General features: G+C 32.1%; 1 protein-coding gene across 5 annotated transcripts in view; it reads right to left on the bottom strand.

Annotated features, from left to right (window-relative positions):
* LRBA (LPS responsive beige-like anchor protein) overlaps nt 1-17,453 on the bottom strand; it is a 709,727-nt gene that overhangs the window by 418,134 nt on the left and 274,140 nt on the right. For all 5 annotated transcript variants that reach the window (XM_070261528.1, XM_070261527.1, XM_070261529.1 and 2 more), the window contains exon 36: nt 10,777-10,885. In XM_070261528.1, coding sequence (XP_070117629.1) covers nt 10,777-10,885 — 109 coding nt within the window. The remainder of the gene's footprint in view (nt 1-10,776; nt 10,886-17,453) is intronic.

Genomic DNA, 17,453 nt, shown 5'->3' with positions numbered 1-17,453 from the left:
AAAATTAATATCAAATTAGGCCCATTAAAAAATCCTCAATAAATTTCCAAGTTAGACATTCTGCATATCATATTATCTGCTAATAATACAGTAAAATAACAAAATTTGAACAAACAATAAAGTAAAAACTCCTTAAATTGTAAATCACTACTACACCAAAAAACATACAGACTATTTGCAAACTAACAAAAATGAGAATGCCGTGTAAAAACAAAATAGGATGAGACCATTGCTGTCCTCAGAATAATATTCATATCCTGACTTGTTTTCATTACTTAAAAAAGAAACTAGCATTCAAATACACAAGAAAAAAAGGGAAGGGGGGGGCACCAAAATGAATGCAACAGGAGGGAAAAATATAGTTAGCAAAAGATAAAACTGAATTAGAAAAAAATTAACTCAACCAATCAATAACTAGCTCTAAGACTTGACTCTTTGAAACACACAAAAACTAATCAATATATTGTATGACATTAGTATATGCACATAACTTAAAGGAAATCAACATTGCTTATAATAATTATAAAAATCCTTTAGAAAGTTGGAATTAGTTATGTTCAAAAAATCCTCAGCCTGGTATGATTTATCCATATAACATGAAAGAATCTAAAAAAAATTTACTAACAGAGAACATTATTTCTATAGATTGCATAATGAAAAATATATAATAATTTTAACAGATGATGATAAAGTAAAACAGAAAATTCAGTAGTAACCTATAAAAACACAGAGCAACAAAATGCAGAGTACAAAATTATAAACTGCAGCACTTCTCATAATACCATAGAATGGAAAAAACATAAATGTCTAATAATTGAAGCCTGGTATTATGATTATATACACACACACACACACACACACATACATACACACACACACATATATGTATATACACACACAGAGATATAGTATACAAAAATACAATGTATTACTATATAAAGAAATAATAAATTGAGGAAGCTCAGTATATCCTGACAACACTAAGATATAGTTTAAAAAATGAAAAAGGAAGGTGCAAAACTGTATACTACACATCTGTGTAAAAAGACACATGACATATTTGTATTCCCTTGTAAAATGTCTCTGGAGAAAAAAAAACAAGAAAGTGATAATGCTAATTCCCCCAGGACAAGGTTGCAAGGGAGTGGTTTTCCTACAAACTTTTTTGTGTAGTTAGAAATATGAACATATTACCAATTTGTTAAAAAGTAAATTTAAGAAAACCTCACAAGGATGTTGACATCTTAATAGAATGTACAAAAGTTGCAAGAAACTATTGCTCCAATACTAACAATAACAAAATGCAAAGAAGTATAAAACTAAATTTCGGAAAGTAACTATCCCTTAGTAGAAGAGAACAGACCCCCAGCTGTTTTCATCCCCAGAAATGAACCTTAAAAACATGATGCTAAATAAAGGAAGTCAGTCAAAGAACACTACCTATTGTATGATACTATAATTCGAATCATATCAAACGACCAGCATAGGCAATCTAGAGAGAGAGAAAGCAGATTAATGGCTGTCTAGGGCTGGGGAAAATGGAAAGTAATTGATAACAGGTACAGGGTTTCTTTTGATGTGATGAAAACACTCTAAAATTGTGGTGATGGTGACAACACTGAATATACTATAAGCCACTGAATTGTACATTGAAATGGGTGAACTATATGGTGCGTGAATTACATCTCATTAAATTTTTTTTAAGTTTGTTGTACTATACTTTTAACTTTTTTGTAAGTTTTAGGTATCCAAGACTAAAAAAAAAACTAAAGAGACCTAACAACTAATTGTAATGTGTAGCCCTTGAATGGATTCTTGTCAGAACAACTAACTGATAATGACATTTTTGAACCAATAGGGGGAATCTGAATATAGACTAAGAATTAAAAGATATTATGAATAATTGGTACTTATTTTTACAAATCGTAATGATGTAATTATATAGAAAAATATCCTGATGTTTTATAGAATCATATTAACACACTGTGGTCAATTTTCACAAAGTCTGTAATTTACTTTAAAACACTTCAACAACAGAAAAATCAAACACATGTGGCAAAATATTACAGTTATTAAATCTAGACGCGGATGTTCATTACACTATTCCTTCTGCTTTTACATATTTATTTAAATTTTAATAATAAACGATAAAAAACAATACATAAAATTCCAAACAATGTTGCATTAGTTTAAGGACTGTGTGATGCACAATAAGAAAAAAAAGAGATCTATAAAACACAACAGAATAATTTGAAATAAGACCTAACAAGCATGATAGCATAATACATGATAAAGAAAGCTTTGTAAACCAGAGACATGATTTTGGAGAAACTGGCTAAAGCATATGGAGAAAATCAAATCAGAGTCTTATCTTATGTAATACTAAGAAAAATATCTCAGATGTTTTAAAAATTAAAATTAAGGACTACATCCATAGAAAATCTAGAAGAAAATATAGATTTAAATAATCTTAAAATGGCAAAGAATTTACCAGAACTAAAAGTAATGAAAGCAATGCAAAAGGAAAACCTCTAAATTGGACTATATCAAAATGTATCCAATTCAACTACTACTGGGAGTCCTAGCTAGAGCAATCAGGGAAGAAAAAGAAATAAAAGCTATCAGAAAAGGAAGGAGTAAAATTTTCTCTATTTGCAAATGACACAATTTTATATCTAGAAAATCCTAAAGACTCAACCAAAAAACTGTTAGATCTAATCAATTAATTCAGTAAAGTTGCAGGATACAAAATTAACATACAAAAATCAGTAGCATTTCTATACACCTTCAAACTACTTTTGCAACTTCTCCTAAGTCTATAATTATTTCTAGCTAAGGTTAAAAGAAAAACAATGAAGATAAACAGTTGTTAAAGCTAGACAATGGATGATGTTTATTCTTTATATTTTTCATTATTTTCTAAACTTTCTATAATACACATGTATCGCTTTTATAATTAGGAATATAAATATTTCTTGTAAATAAAAAAAGCAAATGACCATCAATCTGAATAAAAAGCAAATATTGAAGAGAGAAATTGGATAATTCATCATAATTAACCTTAAAATTGGCAGTTTAGGTCTCTAATATATTTTTTAATATGCTTCATATTTCTTGAGAACTGTCAAGCATTTGTTGAATAATATATTACTGCAACAGCAAAACACTTCATGATACCTTGAGGTCAACAGAAGATATGGGGACAGAGACTATACTGGGTTATTGTTAGGAGACCTGGGTTCTGGTTCAGAAATTAGCAATTTACTTAAAGCTGTGACAAAGGCAAAATCACATTGTCTCAATCTATCCCACATACTTCACAGATTTGTTGTCATGCTGAAATGAGAAAATGTGTATTAAACCACCTAGTAGATGTTAGAGAGGCCACATAGCAAACTGGTAATAAGTTTATACTCTGTATCAGACTACATGAGTTCACCACATATTAGTGGTATGACCTAGAACAAATCACTTAACCTCTCTGTGCTCCAAGTTTCCTTATCTGTAAAACTGGCGTGATCATCATAATGGTATTTACCTCAAAGGACTGTTACCAAGATTTTTTTTATACTTGTTAAGAGCTTAGATAACGAAGTAGTGGTATAGAAGTGTTTATTAATTTTTTAAAAACTTAAAAGTACTTAACCAGCAAAAATTGGTTCACTATTTTATTGAAAACTGTTTTGTTTCCTAATGAGAAAAACTATTTGAAAAATATATAGATTGCTATATTTAGAATTAATCAAGTATTTTCAAACCCTTTATTTCATAAAAAAGTGTTTTTATTACTTCAAATAAGCTGATTGGCCATCAGTTGAATAGAATTCAGTTCCATTGAAGCTAATAAGTGAATTCCACAGATAGGAGATGAAATTCAAAGCAACATCAACCAAAAGAATATTAACAAATTCTTACTGAAGGGGATTTTAACTTCCACAGATTCCAAAATAAAATTATCGTGTGATAATCTTTTTGTGTGTGTGTGTGTATGAGGAAGAGTGTCCCTCAGCTAACATCTATGCCAATCTTCCTCTATTTTGTACGTGGGATGCCAACACAGAATGGCTTGATGAGTGGTGTGTAGGTCTGCACCTGGGATCCCTGGGATCCAAACCCAAGAACCCCAGGCCACCAAAGCAAGCAGAGTTTGCAAACTTAACCACTACGCCACTGGGTCAGCCCCTTATGCGATAATCTTGATCACATGTTTTACAGATAAATCATATTAGTTTAAATAAACTAAACTTTGACAGAAAAATTCTTTTAACAAAAGGATTGTTATGATTTGTGTACACACATACACCATATTTACAAGACAGTGTCAATGATTTGCACAACATAATTTTTGAATAAATATTCTGTTTACAGCTGAAAGATTAAAAAACAAAGTTAAGATGTACACCCAATCAATGATGTCATGACATTCAAGGAACCTCTACATAAATCAAAAGCAGAAGATCTCAAGGATATCCCACTCCAACGATAATCATGCAATGAACTAAAGAGATGTGCAGTTCAGATCTACACTGTCATCAATCACTTGATAATAAATGAAACAAGTCAGCTACTTTACAACCACAAATGGTATATTAAATACATGACATCTCTTTTGTACAGGAGGAAGTAACTAGCAGTAGATAAAGTTCAGAGACATTATAAAAGAAAGCACAGCATGAATTCAAGTCTGAATATACATAACCTTCAGAATACAAGCTGTCTAGCAAAAAATATCCTTAAGCTTGTAGAGTATTATTTAGGATTTAAGAGCAATATAGTTAAAAATATATTAAATGTGAGCATGCCTCAATCAATTGGGGCACTGAAAAAAGGGAGCTCTTTCTCTATGAAAATAAAAGACTACTAAATATAAAAAATATATGTTTGCTCTCTTAAAATTGACTCTCATGTGGAACAGTTGAACAAATATATTTTCTCCACTAAAAGATTAAGTTAACAATAAAATTTGTTTGGAAAAGTTTGTTTTTATTTAGCCATTTTATCATCATGCTTTATAATATTACTATAAAATATTATAAATCTCATAGCAAGATGATAAAGACTAAAATGAAAAACTGCACTAGATAAGCATAAAATTAAATAGCTCAGAATAATGCTGCTGTGTATGCCAGGATTAAATCCTATTCACACATTCTACAGAAATCTAATAAAGGAACCAAATTCATAGATTAGAAATTAAGAGATAAATTGCCTAGATCTGGATCCCAGTTGTAACCCTAGTTATTTCTTTTTTATGTTGTTTTCTCATTTATAAAATGGGAGATAATAGTAGTACTACCTCAGAGGTCTATTATAAGGATTAAATTAGTTAAAACTTATAAAGCACTCATAACAGTTCTTGACACAACATAAGTACTCATGCAATATTAGCTACTGTTGTCACCATTATCCCTCATCTAAATTGCAAATACATATGCTGTTTGGGTCAAATGAGCTTAATCTCTTGCATAACGCACTGTTTTAGAAGTATTTGTCTACTTTTCAATTCCGCATGTTTTCCCTTTCCTCACTGTCTCTCATTCATATACATAAAAACACATATACCACCACCACCATGATCACTAAAACTTCAAATAAAAAGAGTAAACTCCAGTCTTAACCCAGAGTTACGAAGTAATTTCTCCATAATCAATTAGAAAGGACACTAAGGAATAGGTTCCAGGTCAGAATGGTAAGCTGAAATGGCAATTAATTTTTTTTCTTCAATTCCTAAAAAATTAGCAAAAACAATTTTTTAAACAAAAACAATTAAACAAAAGTAACTAAATAACACAAGGAACACAACGTGAAGCATCAAACATTAAATAATTGGTTGCTGTGAGGAAGATAAACATACTGGACCCAGAACTAAGGGTGCTGCAAAGCTCAGTTCTTAACCATGTCCCCATGGTCCCGAAGCAATACTGGTAAGCTGACAAAATTCTGAGAATTTTCCTTAATGCCTTCATAAATGGAGAGAAACAAACTGAGTAGGTATCATTATCTCTTCTTTCTTGTAATTGAAAAAGCAATTATGCTGGAAAAACCTGCAGCACAAAAACTGGTGAAGCAAGGAAGTGAAAAATAGGGCTGACTTCCCTAGATAGAAGTAGACTCCAGACTAATTACTCTCTCAACTGACAGATAATGATTTAAGCACATTTTTCCCTGAGAATTGCCCACAGATTCTGATATGATAGAATGAACTTGGTAGAAAATACTTAACAAAATCTTACAAGAGAAAGCAAACCTTAGGTGTGCCAAGAAAGCCTCCTTGCCTATCTCAAAGATCTCTCTCCCTCTCTTCATGATAAGCTATACAATATCGGACAAAAATCAAACTAGCTGAGAGTGGGGGAAAAAGTTAGCTTTACATATAGTGGGGAGAAGAGAAGAAGTCACTAAGATTCTGTTTGTGTGGGCCAACAGAGTATCAGAGCAGAACATTATAAGCATGAACAAGAAGTAAAAGTAAAAGTATGGTAGTTATGCAAACAAGCTAAATAATAAAATTTTACAATAAAAATGGAAGATTCTATACAAAAGACAAAGAATCTTACGAGAACGTATAACAAAACATAAAAGGAAATTCCTCATGATTACTTTCCTCTAATGAACACAAAAATATAACAAAAAACCACAAAAAATGATAAAAGTCAAAATAAGTGAATAAGGTAAAGAGAGAGGTTGAGACCTAAACAAACAAAAAGAAGAACAAAACATAATCATTTTAGACAAACAAATTAGAAACATCAGGGACAAAATAAAACACCAAAAACTTAATTACTGATGGCTAAAGATCACAGAAAGTAAAACAATTAAGAAACAAATAATAGATATAAAAGACAAACACATGTCTAACATAGATTAATGTTTCTAAAGAAAAAAAAGAAAATGGAAAAGACATTTCAAAATTTAAAGAAATTTCCAAGAACTGAAGGAAAAATCTGAATTTACGGACTATAACAAAGACTATGTTCCAGGAACACTGATAAATAATGTTCAATATTGAGCCATACTGCTGTTAAGGAATTGAAATTCATGGAAAAATAAAGAAATCTCAGGCAGAAAACAAGCAAATCATCAACTGAATAAAATTATCAGACTGGACTCAAACTTCTCTGAAAGCAACATTCAAAGGCAGAAGACAATAATGCAATGTCTACAAAGTTCTAAAGGAATGAAAGCATTAGCCAAGAATATTAAATCCGTCAGGATGTCATTCAAATATAAAGAGTATAGGTAAATATGCTTAAACATAAAGAATTTTAAGTTTACAGCATACAGGAGCCCCTTGTGGGGGAAAAAAGATGATGAAACACAGCCAATTAAGATTTGAGTCAAAAGAAAGAATTTGGAAATTAAGAAACTGTGAGTAATAAAATAGGGGGTAAATTCGCTTAAATATAGAACCAACACTCAAGTACTAATGAGAATTGTGATCATAAAATGTGAATGCTATATTTTTAGACAATATTAAAAACATAACTTTGAAAATTGGGACGTAAAGAGAGAAAAATAAAAAGAAAGTATAAAAGGACTAATGTCCTCATCTTTAATAGCATGTGGTGAACTGAAATATGCAGTTTAAAAAACAATGACATGAATACAGTAAAAAGAAGTGAAAATATGACTTAGCAAATTATTATGCCATAAAGCTATTTAAAAAAGTACGCCATCAACTTAATTTTTTCATAATCTATTATTAACTTCCTGTTCTTTGAGAAAATAACGATTCTTTTGTTAGAAAAACATTTCCTGTTTTTCTCACTTTTTATTTTGTTAAATTTACATATAATGCTACAATAGCCTTGTTATATCTATACTTACATACGATTACTTTATATTTCAAAGATACATTCACAGAATAGGATTATTGGGTAAATGAGTGTTTGTGCATGTCTATATAACTATTATTAAAATGCATATGACCATATTGTCTTTCCATGAGACTAAAAATGAACATTCTCACTAAAAATATAAAAGAATACCATTGCTCATCTCATCTCCCCTATTCCTTCAGCAGTACATGTTATCACTCTGAGAATAGAGAAGGGATAGATAGAATTTATCTAATTTACATTTCCTTGAATATTTCTGTATTGGAGAATGGTTTTATGTTACTGGTCACTTATATTCTGCTGTGAGTTTCCTATTCATAGTCTCAGAGTATTTGTCTATTGGGTTGTTTTTCTGTTATCACTTCACAAGAATTATAACATGGGGAACATATTAATCATTTATCAGTCTTTCCATGTTCCATTGTGTCTTTCCACGTTGCTAATGGTATCTTTCCTCAGCTTACTGTTATGTGTAGTAATAGACGTTTACTTTTATACTTTCTAAGTGTCCTGTCTTGGTTATAAAAGTCTTGCATATGCCTCAGTTCTACTTTGACAATTTTCTAAATATTTTTCTAAAATATTTACTGTCTCATCTTTCATCCTATATCCTTACTCCATCTCAGAGTTTTTTGTATATGCTGTCTTTATAGTATTGTTCTAATTAGTACTGTTTATCTACAAAGGCAAGAATGTCCTCAAAATTCTTTTTTCATAAATCTTAGGCCTACATTAAAACACTTATTTTCTCATGACAACTGGATATTTATATATCCAAATACATTATTTGGAAGTTTTTAATATTTGGATATTTTTAAGGGGATATATAAATTCCAAATTACTCCACTGTTATTCTAATGGAATGGTATGCCTATGGATATTGTATTCAATTTACATACTAATTTGAGAAAAACTGACATTTTCGTGACATTAAAATTTTCTCTTTTTGCCTATAAAGGACATTATGGAGACAACTGGGGAAATATGAAGAAGATCTGTAGATTAAGTAATAGCATGATAGCAATGTTAATCTTCTGATTTGAAAACTGTTCAAGATTAAATCAGAGAATGGGCTTAGGAAATTCTCACTGAAGTAATTAAAGTTAAAAGGGTATCATGACTTGAACTTACTCTCAAATTCAGACAAACAAAGAAAAACAGAGAGAAGCAAATGTGGCAAAACTTTAACAATCACAGAACCTAGGAGAATGGTGAACATGAGTTCTTGCATTACTCATAACTTTCCTGTAAATCTCAAATTATTTCAAAGTAAAACACTCTCTCTGTCACACACACACACAAACACAGATAGAAGATATACTATCCAACATGGAATGACTTCCATTAGTTTATATTTTGTTTTCTATTAATGAGACTTTACAGTTTTGTTCCAAATAGTATCTCTGCGTTTTTTACAGAATTTGAACCAAAATATTATTTTTGTATTAACTATAAACAGATTATACTTCTGATTTCCATTCTCAGCTGGCTACTGCTTGCTAGTCAAAAGAAAAGCTATTAATTTTTTGCACATTTATCTTGTAGCCAATAATCTTCCAAAGTCCCTATTAACATTGGTAGAAAAATGTTCAATAATTTCTTAGATTTTCCTAGATCATAGCATTAGCAATCTGAAAGTAATAACATTTCTTTTTTCTAGCATTTATATTAATTATATCTTGCACTTGTGAGATCATAAAAAGAAATTTATTAAATAATGGTGATAGTGAGTATCACTTTTTTTCCAGATTTTAATAGAAATGGCTTTAACCATTTAAAATGATGTTTAGTAAACAGTCTTTATCATTTTCAAATTATTTTCTTACACACAATTTTTCTCAGATCTTTATTAGGGCTGGCTGGTAAAATTTATCATTTGCTTTTTCCTACAGTTATTGATAACTTCACATAACTTTGAATTTGCTGATTAAATTTATTTTATAGGTAGATATCTTAATATTAAATCATCTTTGGATTCCATGAACAAATTCTAAGTGAGCACCCTTTAAGTTCTTTCATTACATTGTTGGATTATGTTGGCTAAAGTTTTAGTTAGAATTTTATATCCATATTTTTAAGTGAAATTGGTCTTCCAGAGTTTCATTTTTCCAGTATACTTTTCAGGTTATGATGGTTATATAAAATGTGCTGAGAGGTTTTCATCTTTTTTAACGTACCAGAAAAGTATCAGCAACATTTGAATCAACTGCTCTTAACATGTTAAAAAGAACCCAGACAGTGCTTTTTAATTTTTTTCCAATTGTTAGCAAACGTCCTCATCAAATTTTCTAATTCACTTTAGATGTGAATTTGGGTGACTTATATAGCTACAAAACCACTAATTTCCCCTATGAACTCACATTTGTTACACATGTTCAGGTGCAACTGCTGAGATAAGCAGTGGTCCCAGGATGGATCTGCCACTTGGTCCCCCCTGTGAGGATCCAAGAAGAAAAGCTGTATGCTGCCCCATTTCCTCAGCTATAAAGATTAGCATGCTCTCAAACCTTACGGGTAAAGTAACTTCATGCCTCTATGTTCCGCTTCTCTCTAGAAACCTGGAAGATCTTCTCTCTACCATAGGAGTTTTCATTTCTGGTTAACTAGCTTTGTCTTGCCCACAGAGGGTAAAAGTTCTTCACTAATTTACTTTATTGGAAAGCTATCAGAGCCAAGATCCAGCTCACATGATTAAGATCAGGTCAGCCAAACACAAAGCTATTGCAAGCAACTTGTAGATGAATTGGAGTTGAGACCAGAGGGCTATAGAGACTTGTACTATCTTCCCAGAATTCCCCATGATTCTCTCACAAATTAATTTTTAATTTTTTCATGATACATGTTTGCTTACACCATATCACCATTCTACATATGCAGTTTCCCAAGATTATTATTAAAAAACGGTAATTTCCTCACATCAACCACATGTTTAACCTACCTCAAATTCCGCATGTCTGTGAATATCCTCTGCTCTCTGTCTGCTGAGGATAAATTCAGCTTCATTTGCTACTCTTACTAGATGATCCTTCATTGTTTGGCTAAGTAACCTATAAAGAGATGAATATTGTCAAGTAAATATATGTATACATACACACACACACACACAATACATGTGATTATTCTCTGCTCCAAGGTGGTATATGTTGTCATTTGGGGGAGGAAAGAATGTTTCCTCTTCTGCTATCATACCCAATAAAGTACCAGTGATCACACTTAGTAATTGAAGACTGTAACAGCAAAAGGTTATCCTTCTGGCAACAATAGATTAACTTTTACCAGACTAGCTAACCAACAAATGCAACTAAAAATGCTGAATTAAATTTGTGTTTTAATCTTTTTAAAGGTATTGGAGAGTTTCCAAGGCAGACAAGACATAAGGAGCCAAGATCCTAGAGAAGAAAGGACACCGAAGACATCAACATGTCTTTTCCCATTGACGAATTTGCTATTCACAGGTGGGAACAGAGAATCTAAACAGAGTTATTATCAGTCTTGTAGAGCCAGAGAGATAAAAGCTGAATTTCATAATCTATCAAGGTGAAACGGTCCTGGTAGTTTTCAGAATCTCACAGGGTGGAGAGAAGAAAACAACAAATATCAATGCAGGAGAGCCATGGTAAAATCCCAGAATTTCAGAAGAACTCAGAAAGGGAAACTGAAAATAGAGTAAACTCTCACAGAGATTTTTAAAACTCCAGATTTGAATCAGCTCAGTCTCTAAATTAACAATCAGCATCTCCTCTAACTGCTAATCAAGAAGCATAAGGATGGGGCTGGCCCAGTGGCACAGGGGCTGGGTTTGCCACACTCCCCTTCAGCAGCCTGGGTCCACAGGTTTCGGTCCCCAACACAGACCTACACAACTCATCAAGCCATGCTGTGGTGGCATCCCACATACAAAATAGAGGAAGACAGGCACAGATGTTACCTCAAATCACTCTTCCTCAAGCAAAAAGAAAAAGATTGGAAAAAGCTGTTACCTCAGGGCCAATCTTCCTCACCAAAATAAATTCCAGTAGAGATTAGAAACTATAGAACTATAGAAACAAAAAAAACATGAAATTAAGAATAGATTTACCAATTTATGAAACTCAGCTAAAAAAGGACTACTTAACTGAAACATAGGTCAGTGACAACTAAAGAGAACCATGGTAAGAAAAATGGTGAAAACTTGATAACATTAATAACAGACATACAAGATATGGTAAAAAGGTCTAACATGAGTGTATCTGGAGTAAAAAAAGAAAGTAAACAAATAATTAGAAAAGAGCAAGATTTGAAGAGAGAATGACCAACACTTTTCGAAAACCAGGAAAAAAACACTGAGTTGTATGTTGAAGTCCTACAAACTCCAAGCAAGATAAAAGAAAACCACACCTAGTGAAATCATAGTAAACCTGTCAGAGAAAAAAAAATCTTAATAGCAGCAAGGAAGAGGGAGAAGGTAGAAGAGGCGAGGACAATTTCTTGCCTTCAGAAGAGCAAGAAAAAGACTGATGGAAGCCAGATAAGAATGTAATGACCTCTTCAAAATGCTAAACAAAAATAGCAGCTAATTAAGAATTCTATATTCTTAATTATATTCTAATTCTTAACTCTAATTCAAAAAATATCTCAGTAATGACAGTGAAGGGATCCAGAATACACTACTGTGAAGAGTCTTTTTCTGAACTACCCTTATCTGCCTAAAAGTAGTCTCCCAAAAGAATTCAACTATCATAAATTCTCTTCCCTGAAGTTTCCCAACCAGGGAAGTGTGACTCCTATTACTTGGAGATGAGAACTCAGCACCTGGATAAGAAATCTTCTAAAGGACCATTGTCACAAAATGACCTTATCTCCTATCTATTTTCCTAAGGGTCTAATTATCTCTCCTAAAAGTCATTTCATTTTCCTATAAGCACCCTGCTCCCTTCTCCCTCCCCTATTAAGATGGTATAAAGCCTCAAATTCTAACCTCTTCTTTGAGTCACATTTTTTGATGAACTCCCTCCAACATCTTATGAATTAAAAAATCTGTCTTTTCTCTAGCCAATCTGTCTTTTGTCATTTTGATTCACAGGCCCCCAATCACTGAACCTAAGAGGGTAAAGGAAAAGTGTTTCCTCTCAGGCAAAAGCAAAATAAGGACATTTAATGAAAAACAAAACAGAGAAAATTTGTTACTAGACAATTCACATTAAAGGGAGTTCTTCAGACAGAAAGAAAATAATATCAGTTTAATATAAGACAAGGAAGTAAAAAAACAAAACAATGGACAAGTTAAATGTGGGTAATCCAAAAGAATAATGAATGTTTACAACAATTGTAATAATGACTTCTAGAACTCAAAAATCATAACCTTAAAATACATAACAAGAGCAGACAAGGCAAAAGAAATAAAACGAATTAGTGTTGTAAAGTTCTTTTATTGTCCATGAATTGGTGAAAGAACCTATTTATGTAAGATGCTGACAACTCTAATATTCATGTTGCAATCTGTAGGTAACCACTAAAGTTATCTAAAATAACATATGACCAATAAGCTAAGGGGAAAACTGAATAACAAAAAATACTTAGCTGAAAAAAAAGGAAAGAAAAACTACGCAAAATGTGGAACAAATACAAAGAACACAAATAAGAAGTTGTTTTAACCTAAATACATCAGGAACATATAGAAAGCAAACAGATTTAATAAGATAATTATTGTCAAGTAGATTTTTTCAGTATGTGCTATTTATAAATGACACGATTTCTTTTTTTATAATTGTTTATTGTAATAAGAGACAATATGAGGTTGCACAAACGTTGCAAGCAATTATTCACAAAAGATGAACAATAAAAAAGGTAATGTACCTTCATTAATATAGGAAAAACTGACTTTAAGAAACAAAATTAGGGATAAAGAGAGAAACTCTGTAAATGATAAGATGATAAATGAACCAGAAAGATAGAAATTCAGAATTTTGAGATTCTGTATTTGTATGTTCCTAAAAATATGGCTTACAACTAGATACAGAAAATACAAAGCTACAGAATATCTTAACAGTGGGATTTAGAAATCTGATCTAATTGACATATATGTAACACTACATCTACGAAGTGAAGAATAAACATTTGTTCAGGTAAACATGGAAGATATAGAGAAACAGGCAAAATGTCGGGTCACAAAGAAATTCGTAATGAATTTCAAAAGAAGATATCATGCTGAGTATGCTGACACAGTAGAATTAAACTGGAAAGAAATAACAAAATAGGACACTCTGTGCAAAGAGACTCTAAGATGCACCCTCCCCACCCCAACTTTCCCAGCCTCCTGGTATCCACAGCCTTATGCAATCCTTTCCCTTAGATTTTGGGTAGGAGCTATGGCATACCTCTAATCAATAAAACATGGCAACATTGAAGGGATATCATTTCTATTATTACATTAAGTAAGATCTAACTTCCATCTTGCTATCAGACTTTCTCTATTGACTGTCTCCCTTGATGCATAGCTGGAGAGTGCTGCCATGTTACAAGCTGCCCTTTGGAGAGGCCCATGTGGCAAAGAGTCAAGTGCAGCCACCACTTCATAGCCAGTAAGGAACTGAGATTCAGTCCAATAACTCACAAAGAACTGAACCCTGCCAACAACCATGTGAACTTGGAAGCAGATCCTTCCCAAGTGGAATATCAAGAGACGCAGCCCCAGTAAACACCGTAACTGCAGCCTTGTAAGAGACCCTGAAGGAGAGGGCCCAGCCAAGCCACGTCCAGAATCCTGACCAATAGAAACTGTGAAATAACAAACGTGTGCTGTTTTAAGGCTAAATTGTGATAATATTATTAACACAATAATAAGTAACTAATACCACTTCCCCCTCACCTACATTTGAAAATTAAGTAATTCACTTCTAAATAACACATGCATCAAAGAAACCATAACACTGGGAATTAGAAATTGTTTTGAACTAAAAGATAATGAAAACAACATGCCAAAACGTGAGATTTAGCTTGGAAGGAAATTTATACACTGAATAAATGCAGTAAAGAAGGAAGACGCTTTGGAAATAAATTACCTAACTATTCAATTGAAGAAATGAGAAAAAGATCATGGAAATTAAATACAAAATAAAAATATACTTTAGAAAATCAATAAAATTAAAAGCTTGTTCTCTTTAAATAGTAAAATCTAAAAGAATACATAATCAATTAAAATTAATAATCTGAATTTAGAAACGTCACTAGATTGAAGGTAAACATACAAAAATCAACTAGACTCTAACAGTTACCAACAAATTGAAAGTAATTTTTAAGTACCATTTTGAAAAGTATTAAAAATCATCAAAATATGTAGGATAAATAACAAAAATGTGCTAGAGTTGTATATGTAAACAAAAAATTGCTCAGAGAAATTAAAGAAGATTTAAAGAAAGGACCACAACATGTTCATGAAAATGAAAGCCTAAGTATTGTAAAGATATCAGTCCTCAACAAAGTGATTTATAGATATAAGAAATCCGAATCAAAACCCCAGCAGGTCTTTCCGTAGAATTTGACAAGTTGATGCTTAAAGTTATGCGAAAATGTAAAGTACAAAGAATAGCTGAGACATTCTTGAAAAAAAAAGGGGACAGAGGAAAGAAAATAATAGTAATAATAATAAAGGATTTACGCTATCAAATATTAGGACTTATTATAAAGATATAGTAATTAAGACAGTGCGGTACTGGAACAGACGAACAGATCAATGAAACAGAAGAGAATGCCCAGAAACAGTCTCATATATATATGGTCACCAGATTTATGACAAAGGTACTTGTACAAAAGTGGGAGGAAGATGGGATTTTTTTCAATAACTGGTCCTGGATCAATCAAGTGATGGTCAGATAGACAAAATTAACCTTGACTTCTATCTCAAACCATGCAAACAAATCACTCCAAATGGATCATAAACAAGACCTAAATACTCTCGAAGCTTTCATAAGAAGACTAAATGAGCATCTTCATGACTTAGATTAAAGATTCCTTGAACAAAACAAAATACATATACCATGAAGAAAAATACTGATAAACTAGACTTCTTTAAAATTAAAGATTTATGCTTATGAAAACCACCATTAAGAGAACTAAAAGGCAAACTTTAGAAAAAGAGAATATATTTGGAATACAAGGAACTTATATCTTAAATATCTAAGGAACTCTTATAAAGAAGAAAAGGCAATAATGACAATTTTTTAAAAAATGAACAAAGAACATGAATAAGCACTTCACAAAAGATTTCCAAATGGCAAATAAGTTCACAAAAGGATGCTCAGCATTACTAGTCATTGGGCAAATACAAATTAAAACCATAAGATATACTGTACTCCAACAGAATCGCTAAATTAAAAAAAAAAAAAAGACATTATCCGATTTTGGCAAGGATGTGAAGCAACAGATACTCTCATAATCACAAAATATATGAAAAAGAATGTTTACAGCAACTTTATTTTTAACAACCAAGCACTAGCAACTACCCAAATGCCCACTAAGAATAAAATGACTTTTTTAATGGTGAAATATTCATATAATAAAATACTAAACAGTATCAAAAAGAACCAAGTAATGTTATGTGCAGCAAAATTAATTTCACTCAAAATGTTTAGCAAAAGCACACAAAAGAATATATACTGTATGAATCACCTTGTATAAAATTTTTTCAAAAAACTCACCTATAGAATTAGATGTCAAGGGTTTAAGAGATGATTAACTTTGGCGCTACTTAAGACCGCTCCACTTAACAACTCATGTGGAATATTAGCAATGATCACACAGTTCTAAATCTTGGATATATAAACAAATGACCTATTCTGATCAATGCTTCCATAACACCATTTACCTACCATAAATACCAACAGAATGATTCATCTTATATAAATGGGAGGTTTCTGGAAGACGTTTATTATGTACAGGTCTTCCAAATTCCCTTCTCTAAAAGGAATTGGAAAGACACGTTGATCAGGGCTAAGATTTGGGGGCAGGGAGGGGGTGTTGAGGAAGATTGGCCCTGAGCTAACATCTGTGCCAATCTTTCCCTATTTTTCTATGTGGGATGCCACCACAGCATGGCTTGACGAATGATGTGTAGGTCGGTGCCTGGGATCTGAATCCACAAATCCTGGGCAGCCAAAGCAGAGCGCACAAACTTAACCACCACACCACCAGGCTGGCCCCTGGGCTAGGATTATTTTTTTAATTTATATGACAGAAGTGGCTAAACTGCCACTTGATAATGTCCACCTACAAAAGGTAGACCCAATAGTCATCAACAATGGCATATCTATAGACAGACACCAGGAGGCAACTCCCATTTCATGGAGCACTTGTCTCACTTTGTAGTAATATTTTCATCAAAAATATAAGTAAAATATTCACAGACTTTGATACAAAGCAATTATTACTCTCCTAGTAATCTACCATATGAACATGTTCCCACAAGTGCAGAAAGATATACACATGAACCAGAAAATTGACAGTAACACTGTTTATAGAAGTGAAAACCTGAAAGAACCAAAATACAATCATATACTGTAAAGAGATAGATTCTTCTGAAGTGACGATAAAAGGTTTTCGACAATAAATTAAGTGGAAAGAAAACTGAAGAATAATATT

This window comes from Equus caballus, chromosome 2 (assembly GCF_041296265.1).
Source record: "Equus caballus isolate H_3958 breed thoroughbred chromosome 2, TB-T2T, whole genome shotgun sequence".
Lineage (NCBI taxonomy): Eukaryota > Metazoa > Chordata > Mammalia > Perissodactyla > Equidae > Equus > Equus caballus.
The sequence above is the reverse complement of the archived record's forward strand: the minus strand, read 5'-3'. Positions and strand labels throughout refer to the sequence as shown.